This window comes from Rhizoctonia solani, chromosome 3 (genome assembly GCF_016906535.1).
Source record: "Rhizoctonia solani chromosome 3, complete sequence".
Taxonomy (NCBI): Eukaryota; Fungi; Basidiomycota; class Agaricomycetes; order Cantharellales; family Ceratobasidiaceae; genus Rhizoctonia; species Rhizoctonia solani.
Window position 1 is genome coordinate 2061360 of NC_057372.1, and position 15824 is coordinate 2077183.

Consider the following 15824-nt stretch of genomic DNA (forward strand, 5'->3'; position numbering starts at 1 on the left):
CTTGTTACATGTAATTGCTGGTAGCGTATGGGCTACATGTAGCGTTATAATACCTTGGCGTAGAAATCTAATTAGCACGCTTGATAGCACTATAACTACGTCTGCACTCTGAAAAACCTACTCATTGACCGGGAAAAGAGCTATTCATTCCTCAAATTAAACACAGTAGATTCTCACTATATGCTATTATCGAGTTCGAGGCATACGCAGAAAACAGTAATTCTATCGGTTTTGCAATTTCCCCAGCCAGTCTCCCAGCTGCCTAGTTATTTTTGAGCTCCCAAGCATTACGCCACCGTTGTATATGTCAGTTTGACTTGACGTTATGTGGCATTGATGTCCTCAAGAGTTTGGGCACGTGTATGGTGGTACCCTAAGTTCACGTCGACTTCAGAAGGCTCATGCGAGCACTGGTGTCCATGAGATTTAGTACGTGACTGAAGTGGGTCATGACGAGAACGATCACCATGCTTCCTGACAATCACGATACTGGGAGAGCGTGGCGCACTGGATGTCGCGAACTCTGAACATTTATTACGACCGGACCGTACACATCTATAGGCACATGTATACACGAACGATTACTTGTGAACTTGCACCTCCAGAGATTCTCTCAACAAAATGTAAGAATGCATTTCTGAACAACAGAAGGGTACTAGTGTAACGTATACTGATCGATCTAGTCCACGAGCACATCAGAATTTGCAGCTTGAGGATAACCAACCATTAGCTGTAGCTCACAACATACGACAGACGATTGCGAACTTACTTGGCGTTGGACTGATTCTGAGTCAGCCTAACAGGCTCGTTTCCATTGTTAGTACCCCGGAAGGTGTCGCATACAGACGTCACACTCGTGTACGCGTTCGTCTTCGTGTCGATCGTAGCCACATCTCCATAGTTCGAGTTCACACCCGCGATAAGCTTGCCGTTGCGAGCGATTACGTTGCTGATCGTGACCTCACGCTTGACCTGAGTGGAGCAGTTGCCGCACGAGCGGTAGAGCTTGCCGAAGTCCTGGACGCAGTACGAGTCGATGTCAACAACACCTGCACCGTTGTGCCTTACAACAACGTCAGGAGCACTCTTCGCGCCTCCGCCGGTGATGGTGGTTTTGCCAGAGCTCTGGCGGAGAATGATAGCTTCTTCGCAAACTTCTTCGAACCATACGTTACGGATCGTGCAAGCCCCCGAGCATCGAATGCCTGTTTGCTGGTCTGCACCAATAACGACATTACTGTGGGTGTATGCATAAGTATATCTCAGTATATATAAACTAGGGACCTACGCGATGGTTGCACCCGGCTCGAGGATAAACACTGGGCTCGGGGTGCCAACGTCAGGAGCACCGTTGCACTTTATTCCACGGCCATAACGGAGGTTTTTACCTGGTAGCCAGTAAATAAACACTATGTAGAAAATCAAACAACTCGTATGCCACTTACCGTCAAAGGTTTCGCCAGCCTTGATTGTGCGCGGGGCAGAGAGCTTGACGTTGGTCGACGCAGATGGGTTGGGGAACGAGCAGCTGGCGGCACGCTTGTCTGAAGGAGCGGCAACGGCGGCATGGGCGAGAACACCGACGATAGCGGCAAGAGCGGCGAAGGAGAACTGAACCATTGGAAAGAATGTAGTTAAGGACGAGTGTGAGTGTAGTATACTAATGATATGATGAGAGTTAGGAGGTTATTCTCTCTTTATATGTGCATTTCTGGGTTCAATTTTTTGTGTTGATGAGAGCAGCGCGTTGTCGCCAAGCGGAACAGTCACAAGAGCCAGCAAAAATCACCCGCGGGCAATATTGTAGATTCATACGTCTATGAATCTACACACAGTCATGCCGATCGCGGCCATAGACATGTGGGCGAGCATATTTGTCGCGAAATTTCACTCCGGACCGCTGGTATCCACAGAGAAAAGAAACGCAGCTAAAATTAGCTGGGCGAGGTAGGAGCTGGTTTACATGAGAGCCCCACTTAAATTAGATGAGCAACTCACCTCTTTTTACGTGCGATTTGCATGTGGCAACATTTTCTTGGTTCACACATGTAAATTGCGTGTATGGATTCCCTCGCCGCTTACAGCCAATTTTACACGGTTTTTAACCTATATCAGCTACTGATCCCGCAGGTGGTTTTACGTGCAAATAGTAGTTAATTCTGATCGTATAAGTGATGAATACATGTAAAAATACATGGGAATGTATCTAATAAATGCATGCGAAAGCATACAGTCCTGCGCTGCGATTATCCATTGGGGTGCCTTGCCGGGTTCGGGGGTATAGCGCCGATGGGTATTTGCATTAGGATCGGTCGCGTGTTCGAACCCCAGGTGGGCCGCCGGTCGGAATAATGATAAAATAGAGCATACAGTCAAGTGAAAGCCAGAAATTCGAAAGTAAAGAAACGAAAGTTCGAAGTCGAGGGAAGGGTCTTCAGTTTGAAAGGGGCGATCGGTGAATAGGGGGGGGGGGTATCGTCTAGGTGCGCTTGCGGAGGCTGCGGTCCGAAGGTGGTACTGGAAGCTTGATCTTTAGTGTTCCAACGGCACGAGCCTTCCCCTGGAGTGATATGTAATAATATACAAACAACGTTGGGCAATACTTACCGTATTGATAAGTTCCTGAGCGGTCTCACCGGTTGATTGTGTGGTCGCCTTATTCGACGAACTGGCCTTGGGTCCATTGGCTAAAGGCTGTAAATACTATCATGGTAGGGAAGAAAAGATAATCAAGCAGCCCACTAACCTTGGCAGTCTTCTGCTTCCGGCTTTCTGCAAGTTCCTTAGTGATTTGAGGGATCAGGGAAGGGGGGAGGGGCTCAAGCTCTTCCGCTTCGTCCTCCAGTTGTTCGGGAGCCTACCAGATGGGTCGACGGAAGTCAGCAAGGGACGATTTAGTGTGCTCAACGTACCAAGCGCCTTTTCTTCCTTGATTGGGGCTCTTCTCTTTCTCCCTCGCCCTTATCGTTGCTAACTTCCTTGGGTTCCTGCAGGGTTTTCTTTGGTTTCTAGGCCATAGGTTAGTCAAAATGCGAGAGGGTTTGTATAACATACCGGGCGTCGAATTGTTTTGGGTCGCTCGTCATCCTCTTCAATGGGCGGAAGCTAAAAGTGTATGTAGTTATTGGCGCCAAAGGACAAGCATGATGTACTTACTACATTTTTTCGACTCTTTACCATGTCCTTCTCTGCGGCCTTTACACCCTTTGTACGGGAACTGGTACCCTTCTCGGGCTCCGCCACAGGCTCGGGATCGGCGTCAGATGAGCTGGGGGTGGAGTCGACTCGGCGAATTGATTTGGGAACTTGTCGGGCCGACTAGATGAATATAAATTAGCAGTAGCCGTAAATTGAACAAATAGAAAAACCTGTCGCACAGGCTTGGGATCGGCGTCAGACGAGCTGAGCGTGGAATTCACACGGCGAATCGACTTGGAGATTCGTCGGACGGGCTATGTAAAAATGTATTAATAGCAACAATAAACCCAATAGATAAGGAAAAATTACCTCGTTATCCTCGTTGTCCTCGTCTTCGTCCTCCACATTGGCTTCCTTGCGGCGAATAGGTTTGGGCCTTGGAATGAGAGGACGGCCCTCGCGCTCCTTTCCCTTTCCCTTCCCGGGACCCAAGGGATCAGCTGTGGCCTTGGCACCTGCCCGGTCCCGAGAAGCGCCAAGAGCCTTGTCGCGGGCTTGCTCCCTTTCAACAACCTTGTTGGCCTTGCGAATATTGGCGGCGGTTGGCTTAGGAGGCAGGGTTGGGGGTTGGCTAGACGGCCGATCCTTGTCGTCTTCATCGTCGTCTTCATCATCGCCTTCATCACGCGTTAAGTGCCTTGCTTTTTTCGTAGGTCGGGTGGTACCATAGCTGGGGTGGGGTCGTTTCAAGGAGCGGGATGCTGGTTGGGGTTTTGAGGCTGTTTGAGTGTTGTTGTAGCGACGGGCATTGAGGTTGTAGTCATCCTCCTCGCCACTTTCATCCTTGTCTCTGCCCCGGTCTTCATCCCCTATATCTGAATCCTCATCCGAACCCTTGCTGTTGGGATCAGAGGCATTGCGCTTCAGGAACAGCGCAGCTTTAGCATTTTCTTAAAATTTTGTTAGTTACAATTCGATGTAGTAACGTTAGACTTACTGCCGGATCTGGTGTATGCGCTGTTTGATGCAAGATAGCCAGCGCATATAGCATCAATAGCCCAGCTATCATCACCGGACTCATCGCGGAAGTGATATAGGAACTTATGATGCTTATACATCTATCGACAAACATTAGAGGTAGTCTGTGCTGAAAGAAAACGACTCACATAATTGTTGATCTGGGTTCGCTTCTGGGAACCGTAATTCTTGTATGTCAATTTCTGACCCGGCTTGAGGTCAAGAGTTTGAGGGCGGTATAACACAAGGGCCTTGCGGGCCGATCCCTACACAATAAACTCAGTAATTTAATATATTCAATACAGGAATAAACTCACTCGAACATCCAGCGCCATGTCATAATCATCACGTAGTCCAATTAACTCGAACCAAGGCTTTGAGCCTGGTCCCCCGCGCCCGACCTGGAATCCCTGCGGCTTCTCGATACGCTTGCAGTTCTGTTCGTTCACGCGGGCCTTGCTGTATGGGTTGAAATAACACCCATGTTTGTCGCCAAATAGGTGGCCATTTTCAAGCACATATCGGTACTTGGCCTTCCTAGTGACAAGACGCTCTATTGGGGTTCGTGCAATTTGTCGCTGGCCTTCAATCATAGTGTGGACACGGCCACCGCGTTTCCCGGGCCGTGTCTCATACGAGGTGGGGCATGCGTCGTATGGGTGGGCAGTCGAATTTGCTGGTGGAGGACTTGGGGAGCGGCTCGACAGGGCGGTCTTGCTGCGATTCTTGCGCTGATCCTGTCGAGCAAAGGCATGTGGAGTTCCACTATGTCTGGGTAGGAGAAACAAATCAATCAAAATAAAATCATCATTTTTGTGAGCGAATGTATGCAAATGAACTTACGTAGAGCTGAGTTCAGGCGTCTCCATATTTTCTGGGTCATTTTCGGAGCTGTGATTGGGAATTATACACAACGTGAGTCAAACCAACCAAATGTATGCGAGTTTAACTCACCTCCAAGGCCCGTTCTCCTTAGGATCCGGGGTGGGCGAACGAGAAGACGGGAGAGTTTCGTCTGGGAGAGACTCGACAGACTCTAAAGTGCGGCCAATTGTTGAGCTCCTGTCGCCGCCTGATGCTCAACCGGTAAACAGGAAAAGGGAAATAAAGTAGATACTAGGTCTCACCTGTGTATCTGTCCTGTTCTATGGTCACTTCGACATGGTCCAAGGACCGCCTGATTGTAGGGCTCCGTGCACTCTTAGAAACGCAACCTGAAAAAGATAAATATAATAAGAATAAACCTACAAAAGGAGGCATTACCTGAATCTTTGTGAGTTTTATCGGCTTTATCTACAGCAAGAATGTGTTAACAGATGAGAATAATTAATAGAATTAACTTAGGCTTACCGGCCGCTTCCATTGCCAGGAATGCTTTGAACCGCTCCCAAGTCGCTTGATTGATATCCATTGAAGACATATGAACTTCTTTATGATCAATGTAGCCTCGAATCATGATGTGGCGTGAATTTGTTACTTACCTCAGATCTGGTCGCACGAGCTCCGCTCAAGTTGGAGGTGGTAGTGACAAGCAAATTGACGTAGAATATATTTTTGGCGCTTTTATTTAGTTGAATATGAGGCGTGTTCTAGAACGAGGACAGGGGAGCAGGGATGGGGGTTGTGGTTAAGAGCAAGGTGGGAAGAGGGGGGGGAGGAGCGCGAAATGAAGATCGACCCTCACGTGATCGTGCCAAGTGATGCGCGTCGTCGATCAAATTTGTCTAAGTCCCCCAACCCCTGTGCAATTCCCTGGCTCCCTGCATATAACGCCATGTCCGCTGTTGCTAGACGATTTCCTGGGGACAAGTTGCTAGTTTATTGTGCTCACTGTAAAAAAAATATTAGCTCTAGTACTCGAAATAAACATTTGAAGAAATACTTTGGTACGGCTGATAGTTTGGATAACAATCTGGAATTGAATGCCGGCAACTCTGAGCGGGACGTCGATATGGGCTCTGACAAGGAGTTATCCACAAATGACCTGGATCCCAGTGGTTCACAAGTGAGTGGAATAGTTGAAATCGCCCAGAATTTGGATGCAGAAGACCAGGAGGAAACTCATACACGTGAGCAACTCTTAAATTGAAACCAAATGTATGCTAATTATATTGTATAAAAACACCTTCCAGTAGACAATGCAATCGGATTTCATACCTACGAATCGGATGGGGAGCAATCTGAGCGCTCTGACTACTCGCGCGGGAGTTGGTACCATATCCCAACACCCCCTCCTTCTCCCCCAAGCTCCCCTCCACCCGACCAGGATGTTCCTGAACCATTAGAGGATGAAGACGGGTTTCAAAACCTCAACGCTATTGATTTTCGCAAGTATGATCGATGGTACGCTGAGCCGGATACTGGTGAAGATGTTGAAATGCGTAAGCCTCATGGAATGATACTCTAGCATACTGATAATGATAGTTACCCAGATGCTGAGACTCTGACAGACAAAGAGGTCGACAGCATTATAATGCTTGCGATCCGACAATTTGGCACAGTTACACAAAGCAACTACGAGCGCATTCAATACTCATATCAACATAAACTGCAGCTTCTCACATCCCACCGCTTGCAAACTCGAATTGCAAAGCTTTCCGGTGTCAACCCAGTTAATGTTGACTGCTGTATTAATGTTTGTCACGCATTTACTGGGAAATACGCCAAAGAAACTATTTGCTTGGTATGCAACGCGCCTTGCTACGACTTCAAGAATCGCCCACAACAGGTCTTTCAGTACCTTCCTGCATCCCCGCGCTTTCGCGCTTACTTCAACAATCCTGACTTAATCCGCAAGATGCTATACCAACATGAATTCAAGCATCGGCTTGGACGTATCAACGATTTTTTCAATTCTCAGATCTACGAGCGGCTGCTGAGGACGAACATTGTCATTGATGGTGCAGATACTGGCGTCCAACACTTCCCGGGAAAGCACGACATTGCCATTGCCGTTATGTCCGACGGTGTCAACATCTTCGATCAGGGCTCCAAGGAGACTAACACGTGTTGGCCGATCATGGCCCAGAACCTCAACTTGCCGCCGGAGGAACGCGCCCAGATGCGCAATCTTATTCCATTAGGTGTAATTCCCGGGCCAAACAAGCCCAAGGATTTCGACTCATTCCTTGTCCCGTTTGTTGAGGAATGCATTGATCTTGCAAAAGGCATCGACACATATAATGCGATGACTGGTCAAACATTCACCTTGCGTGTCCACCCAGTCATTATCTCTGGCGATATGCAGGCTATCAAGTACCTGCAGAACTTCAAAGGTCCAAATGGTCGTGTCCCGTGCCGTGGGTGCTTGATGGTTGGCGTCTACCACGCAGACAAAAAGACTTATTACATACCTCTAGCTGAGCCTATTGCTACTGACAGTTCATCGGCTAACGTTAACTCATACAATCCCCACAATCTCCCACTTCGTACTGACAAGAAGACAAGTATTCAAACTAGGAAAATCGACGAAGCTCTGACTGCTGGCCTTGCGGAAGACTTACGCAAAAGAACTGGTATCTGTGGTCCTTCAATTCTTGATCGCATTCCCTCCATCCAACGCCCATCTTCGTATCCTCATGAATTCATGCATCTATTTTTACTTAACCACGGCCCAGCTCTGGTCTCGCTCTGGGTTGGTACTCATCCTGGCATATCCGATGCTGGCTCCGGCTATTACTTGCTCTTGCGTGCTGTCTGGACCGCTATTGGAATTGAGACTGAAGAAGCAACATACCTACTGCCGGCAAGGTTTATTCGACCCCTCCCCAATATTGCTACCAGTGTCAACCTCTATAACGCTGAGTCTTGGTCTTTCTGGCTTGTCTACATTGGTCCTGTGGTGCTACGAGGCCGACTCCCGCCGAAATACTACAACCATTACTTACAACTCGTTAGCATTCTCAAATGCTTGCTCAACCTCGAGAACACCACACAGCGGATCGAAGAGCTCAAACAGGAAATTATTGAATATGTAGAAAAATTTGAAGAGTAAGTAAAATCGAGTATCAATATTTAGCTCTGAACTGAATAATTGCACAAGATACTACTATCAGTACGATTACAACCGCTTGAGCGTGTGTCGACTTACGCTCCACGCTCTGCTTCACGTCGCCAACGATGTTCTCCGCTGTGGTCCTGTATGGGTTGCTTGGTCGTTCTCTGTTGAGCAATACTGTCGGGAGATTGTTGGATGCGCAAGGTCAAAAGTTGTTCCATATCCTACCATTAATCGGCATATTCTCCAAATGGCTCAACTTGCTTCGGTCGCTTGTCGCTTCCCAATTATCCGCAAGGCAATGCTCTTTGGAAAATCTCAAGCACCCGTCCGATCCAGTAAGATGGAAATGATATACCATGGTTGTATGTACTATTCTTATCACTTAGTTCATTACTAACGTATTGCAATAGACCCCAATACAATTCTCCGCTACCCCCATCTGCCCGGATTTCCCCTCAACCCCCACGTACGCCGCCGTCTAGCTCAATATTTCCACACCAACTACCAAGAATGGACTTTCCATGCTTGGTTGGCGTTCATTCCTGACCGTGCTGAACGCTGGGGAAAGCTCCAAATCCCAGAAGGTGATAGCGTTCGTTGTGCGGCCGTTGTCGATCCTCTCTTGTCGTACGGCAAGCGTGACTCCTCTTTTGTTCGAGTAAGTACGCGGGAAACTTGCTTGTTCTTTTGCTGAATTAGTATCAGTACGAATTTCAAAGGGATTTGAATGAAAACTTTCGTAATCGACCTTGCAACATGGTCGATGCGTTTGGATATGGACGCCTTGACTTTATCATTGCGCTTACGCTCCCACGCAGCGAGAAGTTCAAGATTGACGAGCCAACACTTCATATATTGGCGCATATAACTGAGGCCAAGGGTGCAGAGGGCGATGCGGCAACAGATTTTGTCTCTTTTACACAGTTTGGTCGCTCGATTATTCTCGATGTCACATCAGTTCAGAGGGTTGTCGGCCGAATTTACACTAAGGGCGTCAAGGAGTTAGGGGAGTGGTATATCATTGACCGGACCCTCGACTGTTGCGAAACGGTATTTCATCCGGCCGAGCATCCATACGACGACGATTAACTTATATGTGTATTATGTATCTAAACAGCTGAGTATAATTTACATGTATTTTACGTCTAGTCCGGTCCATCAGAACCATCGCACATTGTTTACATGCGCGAGACACATAAACCGGAACACAGCTAAACCATAAGATGAGGTAGGTAAATATTAGTTGAAAATTTTACCTGCTGACCACATATAAAAAAACTTATTCATGCTTCACTCAGGTAAATTTAGCTGGTTCCCTTTTCTCTGTGTATCCCTGCAACACTCATGACGTGTCAATGCTTGTTAGTGGCATTTGACGGGGCCCGCTTCTTACTAAATACACTTATGAAGTAAAGAGCTATCGGATTAGGCTAAATATCTATCCCAGTCACATCCACTGCATGCTTAATTGATGCCAGTACTTGGCATGAGAAATGCTGTCCATCCATGCGCGGGTAAGCACGTTTATTTGAGCATTGCCAAATAGATATCCAGTTTTTTGATTTGACTCTCTTTGCTGGCCCTCAAGCGAGACTTCTTTCGCTGTAGTAACCCGGGTAACTTGATGTATATGGAACTGGCGACACGCGAGAAACGTCTTGGCACACTGGTGCATTGATGAAGGCACCGTCATTGGAAGCACAAAGTAAGTAGGTCTGTTCGGTTTTGCTAACCGCGAGCTATGGATTACCTAGTCAATGAATGTCAAGACCCGCGCCGTGGACATCTGCAAAGAGTTAGTGATTGTCACTCTGGAAACTATGGAGTTAAGGCCAAAGTTCGAGTGGATATAAGATGAAGCCTGGGTGATGGGATCCAGCATCATCTCGACCTCTCATTAGTATACTGCACCCATAATTGTCTCTAACTACATTCTCTCCAATGGTTCAGTTCTCCTTCGCCGCTCTTACCGCTATCGTCGGTGTTCTCGCCCATACCGCCGTTGCCGCTCCTTCAGACAAGCGTGCCGCCAGCTGCTCGTTCCCCAACCCATCTGCGTCGACCAACGTCAAGTTCTCTGCTCCGCGCAGAGTCAAGGCCGGCGAAACCTTCGATGGTCAGTGACATGAGTTTCATGCGAGTTGACGTCTGGTACTTATTCAGCGACTAACAGGTAAAAACCTTCGTTATGGCCGCGGAATAAATTGCGCTGCTGCTCCGGAAGTCGACTCCCTAAGCCCTGTCTTCATTCTTGAATCCGGCGCAAGCATCGCGTAGGTCCATACCTATGTCAGGTACTAATGTATACTTATGCATATATCCAATAGAAATGCCGTTATTGGTGCGGACCAGCAAATAGGTATTCAATGCTTGGGCCCTTGCACGATCCGCAACGTATGGTTCGAAGAAGTTTGCGAAGAAGCTATCATTCTCCGCCAGAGCTCTGGCAAAACCACCATCACCGGCGGAGGCGCGAAGAGTGCTCCTGACGTTGTTGTAAGGCACAACGGTGCAGGTGTTGTTGACATCGACTCGTACTGCGTCCAGGACTTCGGCAGGCTCTACCGCTCGTGCGGCAACTGCTCCACTCAGGTCAAGCGTGAGGTCACGATCAGCAACGTAATCGCTCGCAACGGCAAGCTTATTGCAGGGGTGAACTCGAACTATGGAGATGTGGCTACGATCGACACGAAGACGAACGCGTACACGAGTGTGACGTCTGTATGCGACACCTTCCGGGGTACTAACAATGGAAACGAGCCGGTTAGGCTGACTCAGAATCAGTCCAATGCCAAGTCAGTATTATGTCTACGTTTATCTGCTTAGGACTCAGCTCATGCCTCTTGCGTTTTTTTCTGTAGCTGCAAATTCTAATCAGGTTGATGGGCTTATAGATCGATTATACGTTTCTGTTTATAGCCGGTTCTAATTCCAATGCATCACTCTTAATTTTTCTTTTGGAGACCGACCGAGTTTTATTACTGTCATTGGTCTACCGTTAAGCGCCTTAGGCTCGGTATGCAACCCCTTTGTCAGTAACTAAGTATCGCGACCGTAGCGAACCCCGTTCGCTCAATCATCCCGGTCGTATCACCTTACCTTTCAGAGCCCGATTCACGGTCTCGCACATGAGCTGCAGAAACAGTCTGAAAGTATACGACTTTTTGATTGGCATGGCGGGGTTCGACTTTTCGACTTTTACCCAGCTCGCTTCTTGTTTTATCTTCTTTCACCAGAACCTCTCACTTTAGCTGTCCCGGTAACTCTATCCAAGCTGAAGCCGTAGATTGAGTTCCCGGTAACTCGTCGCTGGCTTACCTTGCATGATTCAGCTTTATACACAAAAATCAAGAATGAAAAGCTTTTCCTCACGCGAGCGGTTGACCGATATAGTATCTTCTCACTGGCGATTTGGATACACCGAATTCAGAGGGCTTTCCCATAAGTTGTAGCATGATGGCTCAAAAGCTGTACCTTGTTCCCTTGCCGCATATATATAACTCCTTCCTAACCACGAGCCCGAGACACGAAAACCAAGTTTCATTTCCTACTTTGTCGTTCCTAGTTCAAAACACTTTCAACATACATACAACGCGTGACCGAATGCCCCCACAAAAAAAATAAACTCGATCACGTTCATTAGCACTGCTCAAGAATACCATGGTCTCGACGCGGCCGCAGATCACTTTTGACTTGGGACGCGTTACTCACGTGCCTAGTTAGGGTCGATCCCTGTTCCTGTGACATCACTCTTCAGCCCTCCCCCTGGGCCTGGGTTGGTCACACAAAAAGTTAACCTTTTTGGAAGTGGATATTACCTAGAATTGACATTTAGCGCATAGGTGATATTAAAATCGGGCGCTGTATACGCCCTTCTTTTTTAATGACGATGGGTGTAATATGAATATATATAGGACCCGATCCCATTAGTTTATTTGTTGTACTTGGGTTACGTGATCATACGCGATCACCAAGACAATGTTGGAAAGCTCCCAGACGGTACGACGATAGATGAGAAAAAAAACCTTGCGATTCCATATGCACAAGTATGAACCAAGTAGACCCGCGTACAGCCCAAAGGAAAAAAGAAAAACGTGGAAGAACAAAGGAGGCAGAACTATAGGCCGCCACATTAGGTGTTAAGAACAATTGACCAGCCCAGCCTCGCACTGCAAGAAAGCTAGTCAATAGCTATGCGGTCAATGAGAATGAACAACAGGAAGAGAACAAGAGAGTATCGCTGATACCTTACATGAAGATGTACAAAGGCTCATCTAGGAGGGGATCGTAACTATCTCACACAGTGGAACATTAATTTCATAGATTGTCGCCAGAGTATCATCTCGTGCGTGGGCTGAGTAGAGAAGAGAGAAAAAATATAACAGTGAAGACAAAAGGAATAAAGACAGGTAGTAAAAAAAATAACCGGTGTGAATGTCGAGTCAGTCCATGCAGCGTCCGTCGGTTTGATGTGCGAAAAAAGGGGGAGCTAGCGACACAGTTTCTAAAGGGTATGCCGGCAAACGCTTGTATTGACGACTAGACACACGAAGTGGGGGGGGGGGAGGGATGCGTTGGAGTGTACGGCCTGTTCGGAGATTATACGAAACCACGGCCACCACGCTTGGCGTCGATCTTGCGGAACCGTTCTTCTTCGACGCGCTGTGAAAGGAACGAAAAATTAGCATACGTCAACAAGAAAAAAAGGAGAAAAACGTACCTTGTTGATAATGCACATCGTAGCCAAAAAGAGCGCAATAATGATCGCCTGGAATCCGTAGATCTAGACAGCAAATTAGAATTTCACAGCAACTGTTACCGACGGACGGCCAATACGTACCGAGGTGAAAACATTATTGAGGGTGTAGTCCGCAAAGTTGGTGACGGCTCCGACGCATCCGGTCGAGTTGAGAGCAAATGTCTCGCTGGCGCAAATGCCAGTGTTAACGGCCCGGTCGGTGCCGTTGTAGTAGCCACAGCACTGGAACTGCTCCTGGATACGGCCGAGGGTGATCTGGTTCTGCTCTCCCCAGACCTCACTAAAGTTCTTCCTTTCCTCAAGAGTGTAGAACCAGACGATGCTGCCGATGATGACAGTCGCGACCGAGTCGGCGATGAGAACCCAGTTCAGGGACTTGAGTCCGCCGGTGGTGGCCTTGGGGGTAAGAATAGCGGCTATGGAGATGACAAATGTGATGGCGAACATGATGCCGAGACCGAGACCGGCGTTGAGATCGGTGTCTGAGATGACGAGGTCTCGGAGCAAGTCGGGAGCACGCCAGACGACTGAGAAGCCGATGCAGATGGCGGCGGCGAGCAACAGGGCAAGGTCCAAGCCGGCCCAAACACCAGTCAGAGTTTTGGAAGGCATTTTATGTGATTTAGGTGTGTGTAGTTTGTGTCGACTAATGAATGTGGGTTAGTATATTCGTATTCGTATATAGTGAGCGTCAGGAAGACCACATAGACAGATGGTGGTCGAGCGAACACACAGCGGGCCGCGGGGTTGCGATGGGGGGGCGGGAGAAGACAAGGCCAAGCAACAGCTCAGGGCGTTTGACAAGTATTACTTACACAAATTGTAAAGACAAACGAAGCTAGAACCTCTTCGGGGTCTTCACAGAAGATGCCGACAGATAAAGAGTGTGAGTGTGCAGCGAACGAACGGCCGAACGAGACGATGCCTGCGTCGTCAAGTGCGAAAGAGCGAGGGAGAGACGGTTGTGGTAAGGATCAAGTCCACCTCGGAATAATAAGAGCCTGGCCAGCCGAGCCGTCTCGGCTTGAAACGTACCTAAAGGAACTGCCCAGACACGACCAAACAATAACGATCCCGCCGGCTCGCGGCTTGACAACGGATGTTCCACCAGGGGGTAAATCTAATAAAAGTGAAAAAGTAATGCGAGAGACCAGCCCCGCGTGGAAAAGAAATAGAAATCAAAAAGTCTAGGGGAGAAATGTGAAAGCAAACGGGGGGACTATCGAAGTAAGGAGAGGAATCCATGTGCACAACCCAGGTCTATGAGTACGGGAGCGCTGCGGGTTTGTAATATAGATCGAAGAACTTACCGTCGCCAGGTTCCTACTCTCACCAACGGCCGGCCGTGCAAGGTCTAAAAGATAAAGTTGTGCCCAGCACGAGTGAGAGGGGGAGAGATCCAGTTGGATCGTCTGCCAAGTTCAGTGAGGCCTGGCCCTTCTATACACTTTACCAGCACTCCCCTCGTGCTGTCAGATCGCGACAAACTCAACGCTACTATTCCGGTCGCTAGATACGGAAGGTATGTATTTTCGGCACAATTGGATTTGTCGCATACAATCTGGCCCATAACACCCCTACCCCCTAGTCCTACCGCCGAGCGCCTAACACGTCTCCGCAATTCGTTACTCGTAGTCGGCGACAATGGACATTCCTGCTATCCAACCTGACGCATCCTTGCTTCTCGCATGGCAACTCAAGAACAAGAATGTGCTGATCGTCGGTGGCGGGACCGTCGCATCTGGCCGACTCGATGCCGTACTTGAGGCCTCGGCGCGTGTTACGCTTGTCTCCCCCCGCCAAGGACTCGACCGGATAACCGCATACCGAATATTCGAAGACGTGCCAGACGTCAGGTCACGCATATCATACATCGACCGCGAGTTCACGCTCGACACGGACGTCTCGCTCGTCGAAAGCGCCGACTTGGTCCTGACGGCGATAGATGACGTCGATTTGAGCAAACAGATCTGTGCCCTTGCCCGCGCTCGCAAGGTCCCTGTCAACGTCGCTGATGTTCCACCCGAGTGCGATTTCTATTTTGGTTCGCAGATTAGGGATGGCCCGTTGCAGATTATGATTTCAACCGGTGGTGCCGCGCCCAAATTGTCGAATCTTATTCGAAAGCGGGTGGAGGAGGCGCTTCCTCCTCCCCCATTTCTCGGGGACGCTATTCGCCGAGTGGGTATACTCAGAGCTAGGCTTAGGAAACGTGCACCTGGAGTCGGTGGGGCCTTGGGCAAGAGGCGAATGAGGTGGGTATTTACGCTTTTTTTTTTCGGTTCAGGGCGCCAAGGCCAGAACTTGCGAGCTGAAATGCATACAGGTGGATGATTAAAGTGTGCGAAACCTGGTCTTTTGAACAGCTTGCACAATTGGACGATGAGAGGATTGAAAAGCTGCTTGAAGCGGGCTGGGATAAGGGATTAACCGTACCTTCGTACGAGGAACTTGGCGGCACAGTGCCTACTGTCAGGTACGATAAACTTCCCCTGAAATCAGCATGATACCTAGTTTAACCTTGCATTCTAGTTGGGTAGAGCGGATTCCTTCAGGCACACTCCCCGTAGCTGCAGGGTTTATTGCCGGTGCCCTCTTCACCAGCGCGCTCGTGCTCTTGCGGCGAAAGTAAATGCTTACACAGCACCGGAGCAGGGGCCGAGTTTCAGTCTCCCGAAAAAACAAATGTTTTTACGAAAAAGGGAGATTGCGATATATGTATTCTTAGGCGTACGACTGTTACTACATGTGTATCGATTTAATTCATTACGAGCTGCCGCCTCATGCCCACCCCAGGCGCAACCTCCGTTTCCCGTTTTGACAAAAACAAGACAACAAGACAAGACAAATTACAGTGGAGAGAACCCTGATTGATAGCCAAACGGTGACTTGCGCATCTGGTGTGAGAAG

At 48.5% G+C, this 15824-nt stretch overlaps 6 protein-coding genes across 6 annotated transcripts; 3 read left to right on the plus strand and 3 right to left on the minus strand.

Moving 5' to 3' along the window:
- Window positions 1–765: 765 nt before the first annotated feature.
- On the minus strand, window positions 766–1620 carry RhiXN_03071 (pectate lyase; the record flags this gene model as incomplete). The annotated part of the gene is made up of 3 exons (XM_043322888.1): window positions 766–1237; window positions 1289–1388; window positions 1446–1620. 3 exons carry the CDS (start codon window positions 1618–1620, stop codon window positions 766–768), a joined length of 747 nt encoding a protein of 248 aa, XP_043178384.1.
- An 859-nt stretch (window positions 1621–2479) lies between these two features.
- On the minus strand, window positions 2480–5611 carry RhiXN_03072 (uncharacterized protein; the record flags this gene model as incomplete). Its single annotated transcript, XM_043322889.1, has 16 exons — window positions 2480–2560; window positions 2608–2694; window positions 2747–2857; window positions 2913–3008; window positions 3055–3105; window positions 3157–3318; window positions 3378–3452; window positions 3508–4088; window positions 4136–4256; window positions 4305–4421; window positions 4473–4926; window positions 4999–5046; window positions 5110–5227; window positions 5283–5369; window positions 5419–5448; window positions 5506–5611. The coding sequence occupies 16 exons, from the start codon at window positions 5609–5611 to the stop codon at window positions 2480–2482; spliced, it is 2325 nt and encodes a 774-aa protein (XP_043178385.1).
- A 318-nt stretch (window positions 5612–5929) lies between these two features.
- Window positions 5930–9244, plus strand: RhiXN_03073 (Transposase family tnp2; the record flags this gene model as incomplete). The annotated part of the gene is made up of 8 exons (XM_043322890.1): window positions 5930–5964; window positions 6004–6160; window positions 6188–6224; window positions 6288–6536; window positions 6588–8145; window positions 8198–8517; window positions 8566–8813; window positions 8861–9244. The coding sequence occupies 8 exons, from the start codon at window positions 5930–5932 to the stop codon at window positions 9242–9244; spliced, it is 2988 nt and encodes a 995-aa protein (XP_043178386.1).
- An 852-nt stretch (window positions 9245–10096) lies between these two features.
- RhiXN_03074 (pectate lyase) lies at window positions 10097–10981 on the plus strand (the record flags this gene model as incomplete). Its single annotated transcript, XM_043322891.1, has 3 exons — window positions 10097–10271; window positions 10329–10428; window positions 10483–10981. 3 exons carry the CDS (start codon window positions 10097–10099, stop codon window positions 10979–10981), a joined length of 774 nt encoding a protein of 257 aa, XP_043178387.1.
- A 1773-nt stretch (window positions 10982–12754) lies between these two features.
- Window positions 12755–13526, minus strand: RhiXN_03075 (tetraspanin family protein; the record flags this gene model as incomplete). Its single annotated transcript, XM_043322892.1, has 3 exons — window positions 12755–12817; window positions 12876–12938; window positions 12996–13526. The coding sequence occupies 3 exons, from the start codon at window positions 13524–13526 to the stop codon at window positions 12755–12757; spliced, it is 657 nt and encodes a 218-aa protein (XP_043178388.1).
- Window positions 13527–14558: 1032 nt separating this feature from the next.
- On the plus strand, window positions 14559–15546 carry RhiXN_03076 (siroheme synthase; the record flags this gene model as incomplete). Its single annotated transcript, XM_043322893.1, has 3 exons — window positions 14559–15169; window positions 15241–15390; window positions 15447–15546. 3 exons carry the CDS (start codon window positions 14559–14561, stop codon window positions 15544–15546), a joined length of 861 nt encoding a protein of 286 aa, XP_043178389.1.
- Between the last annotated feature and the right edge of the window lie 278 nt (window positions 15547–15824).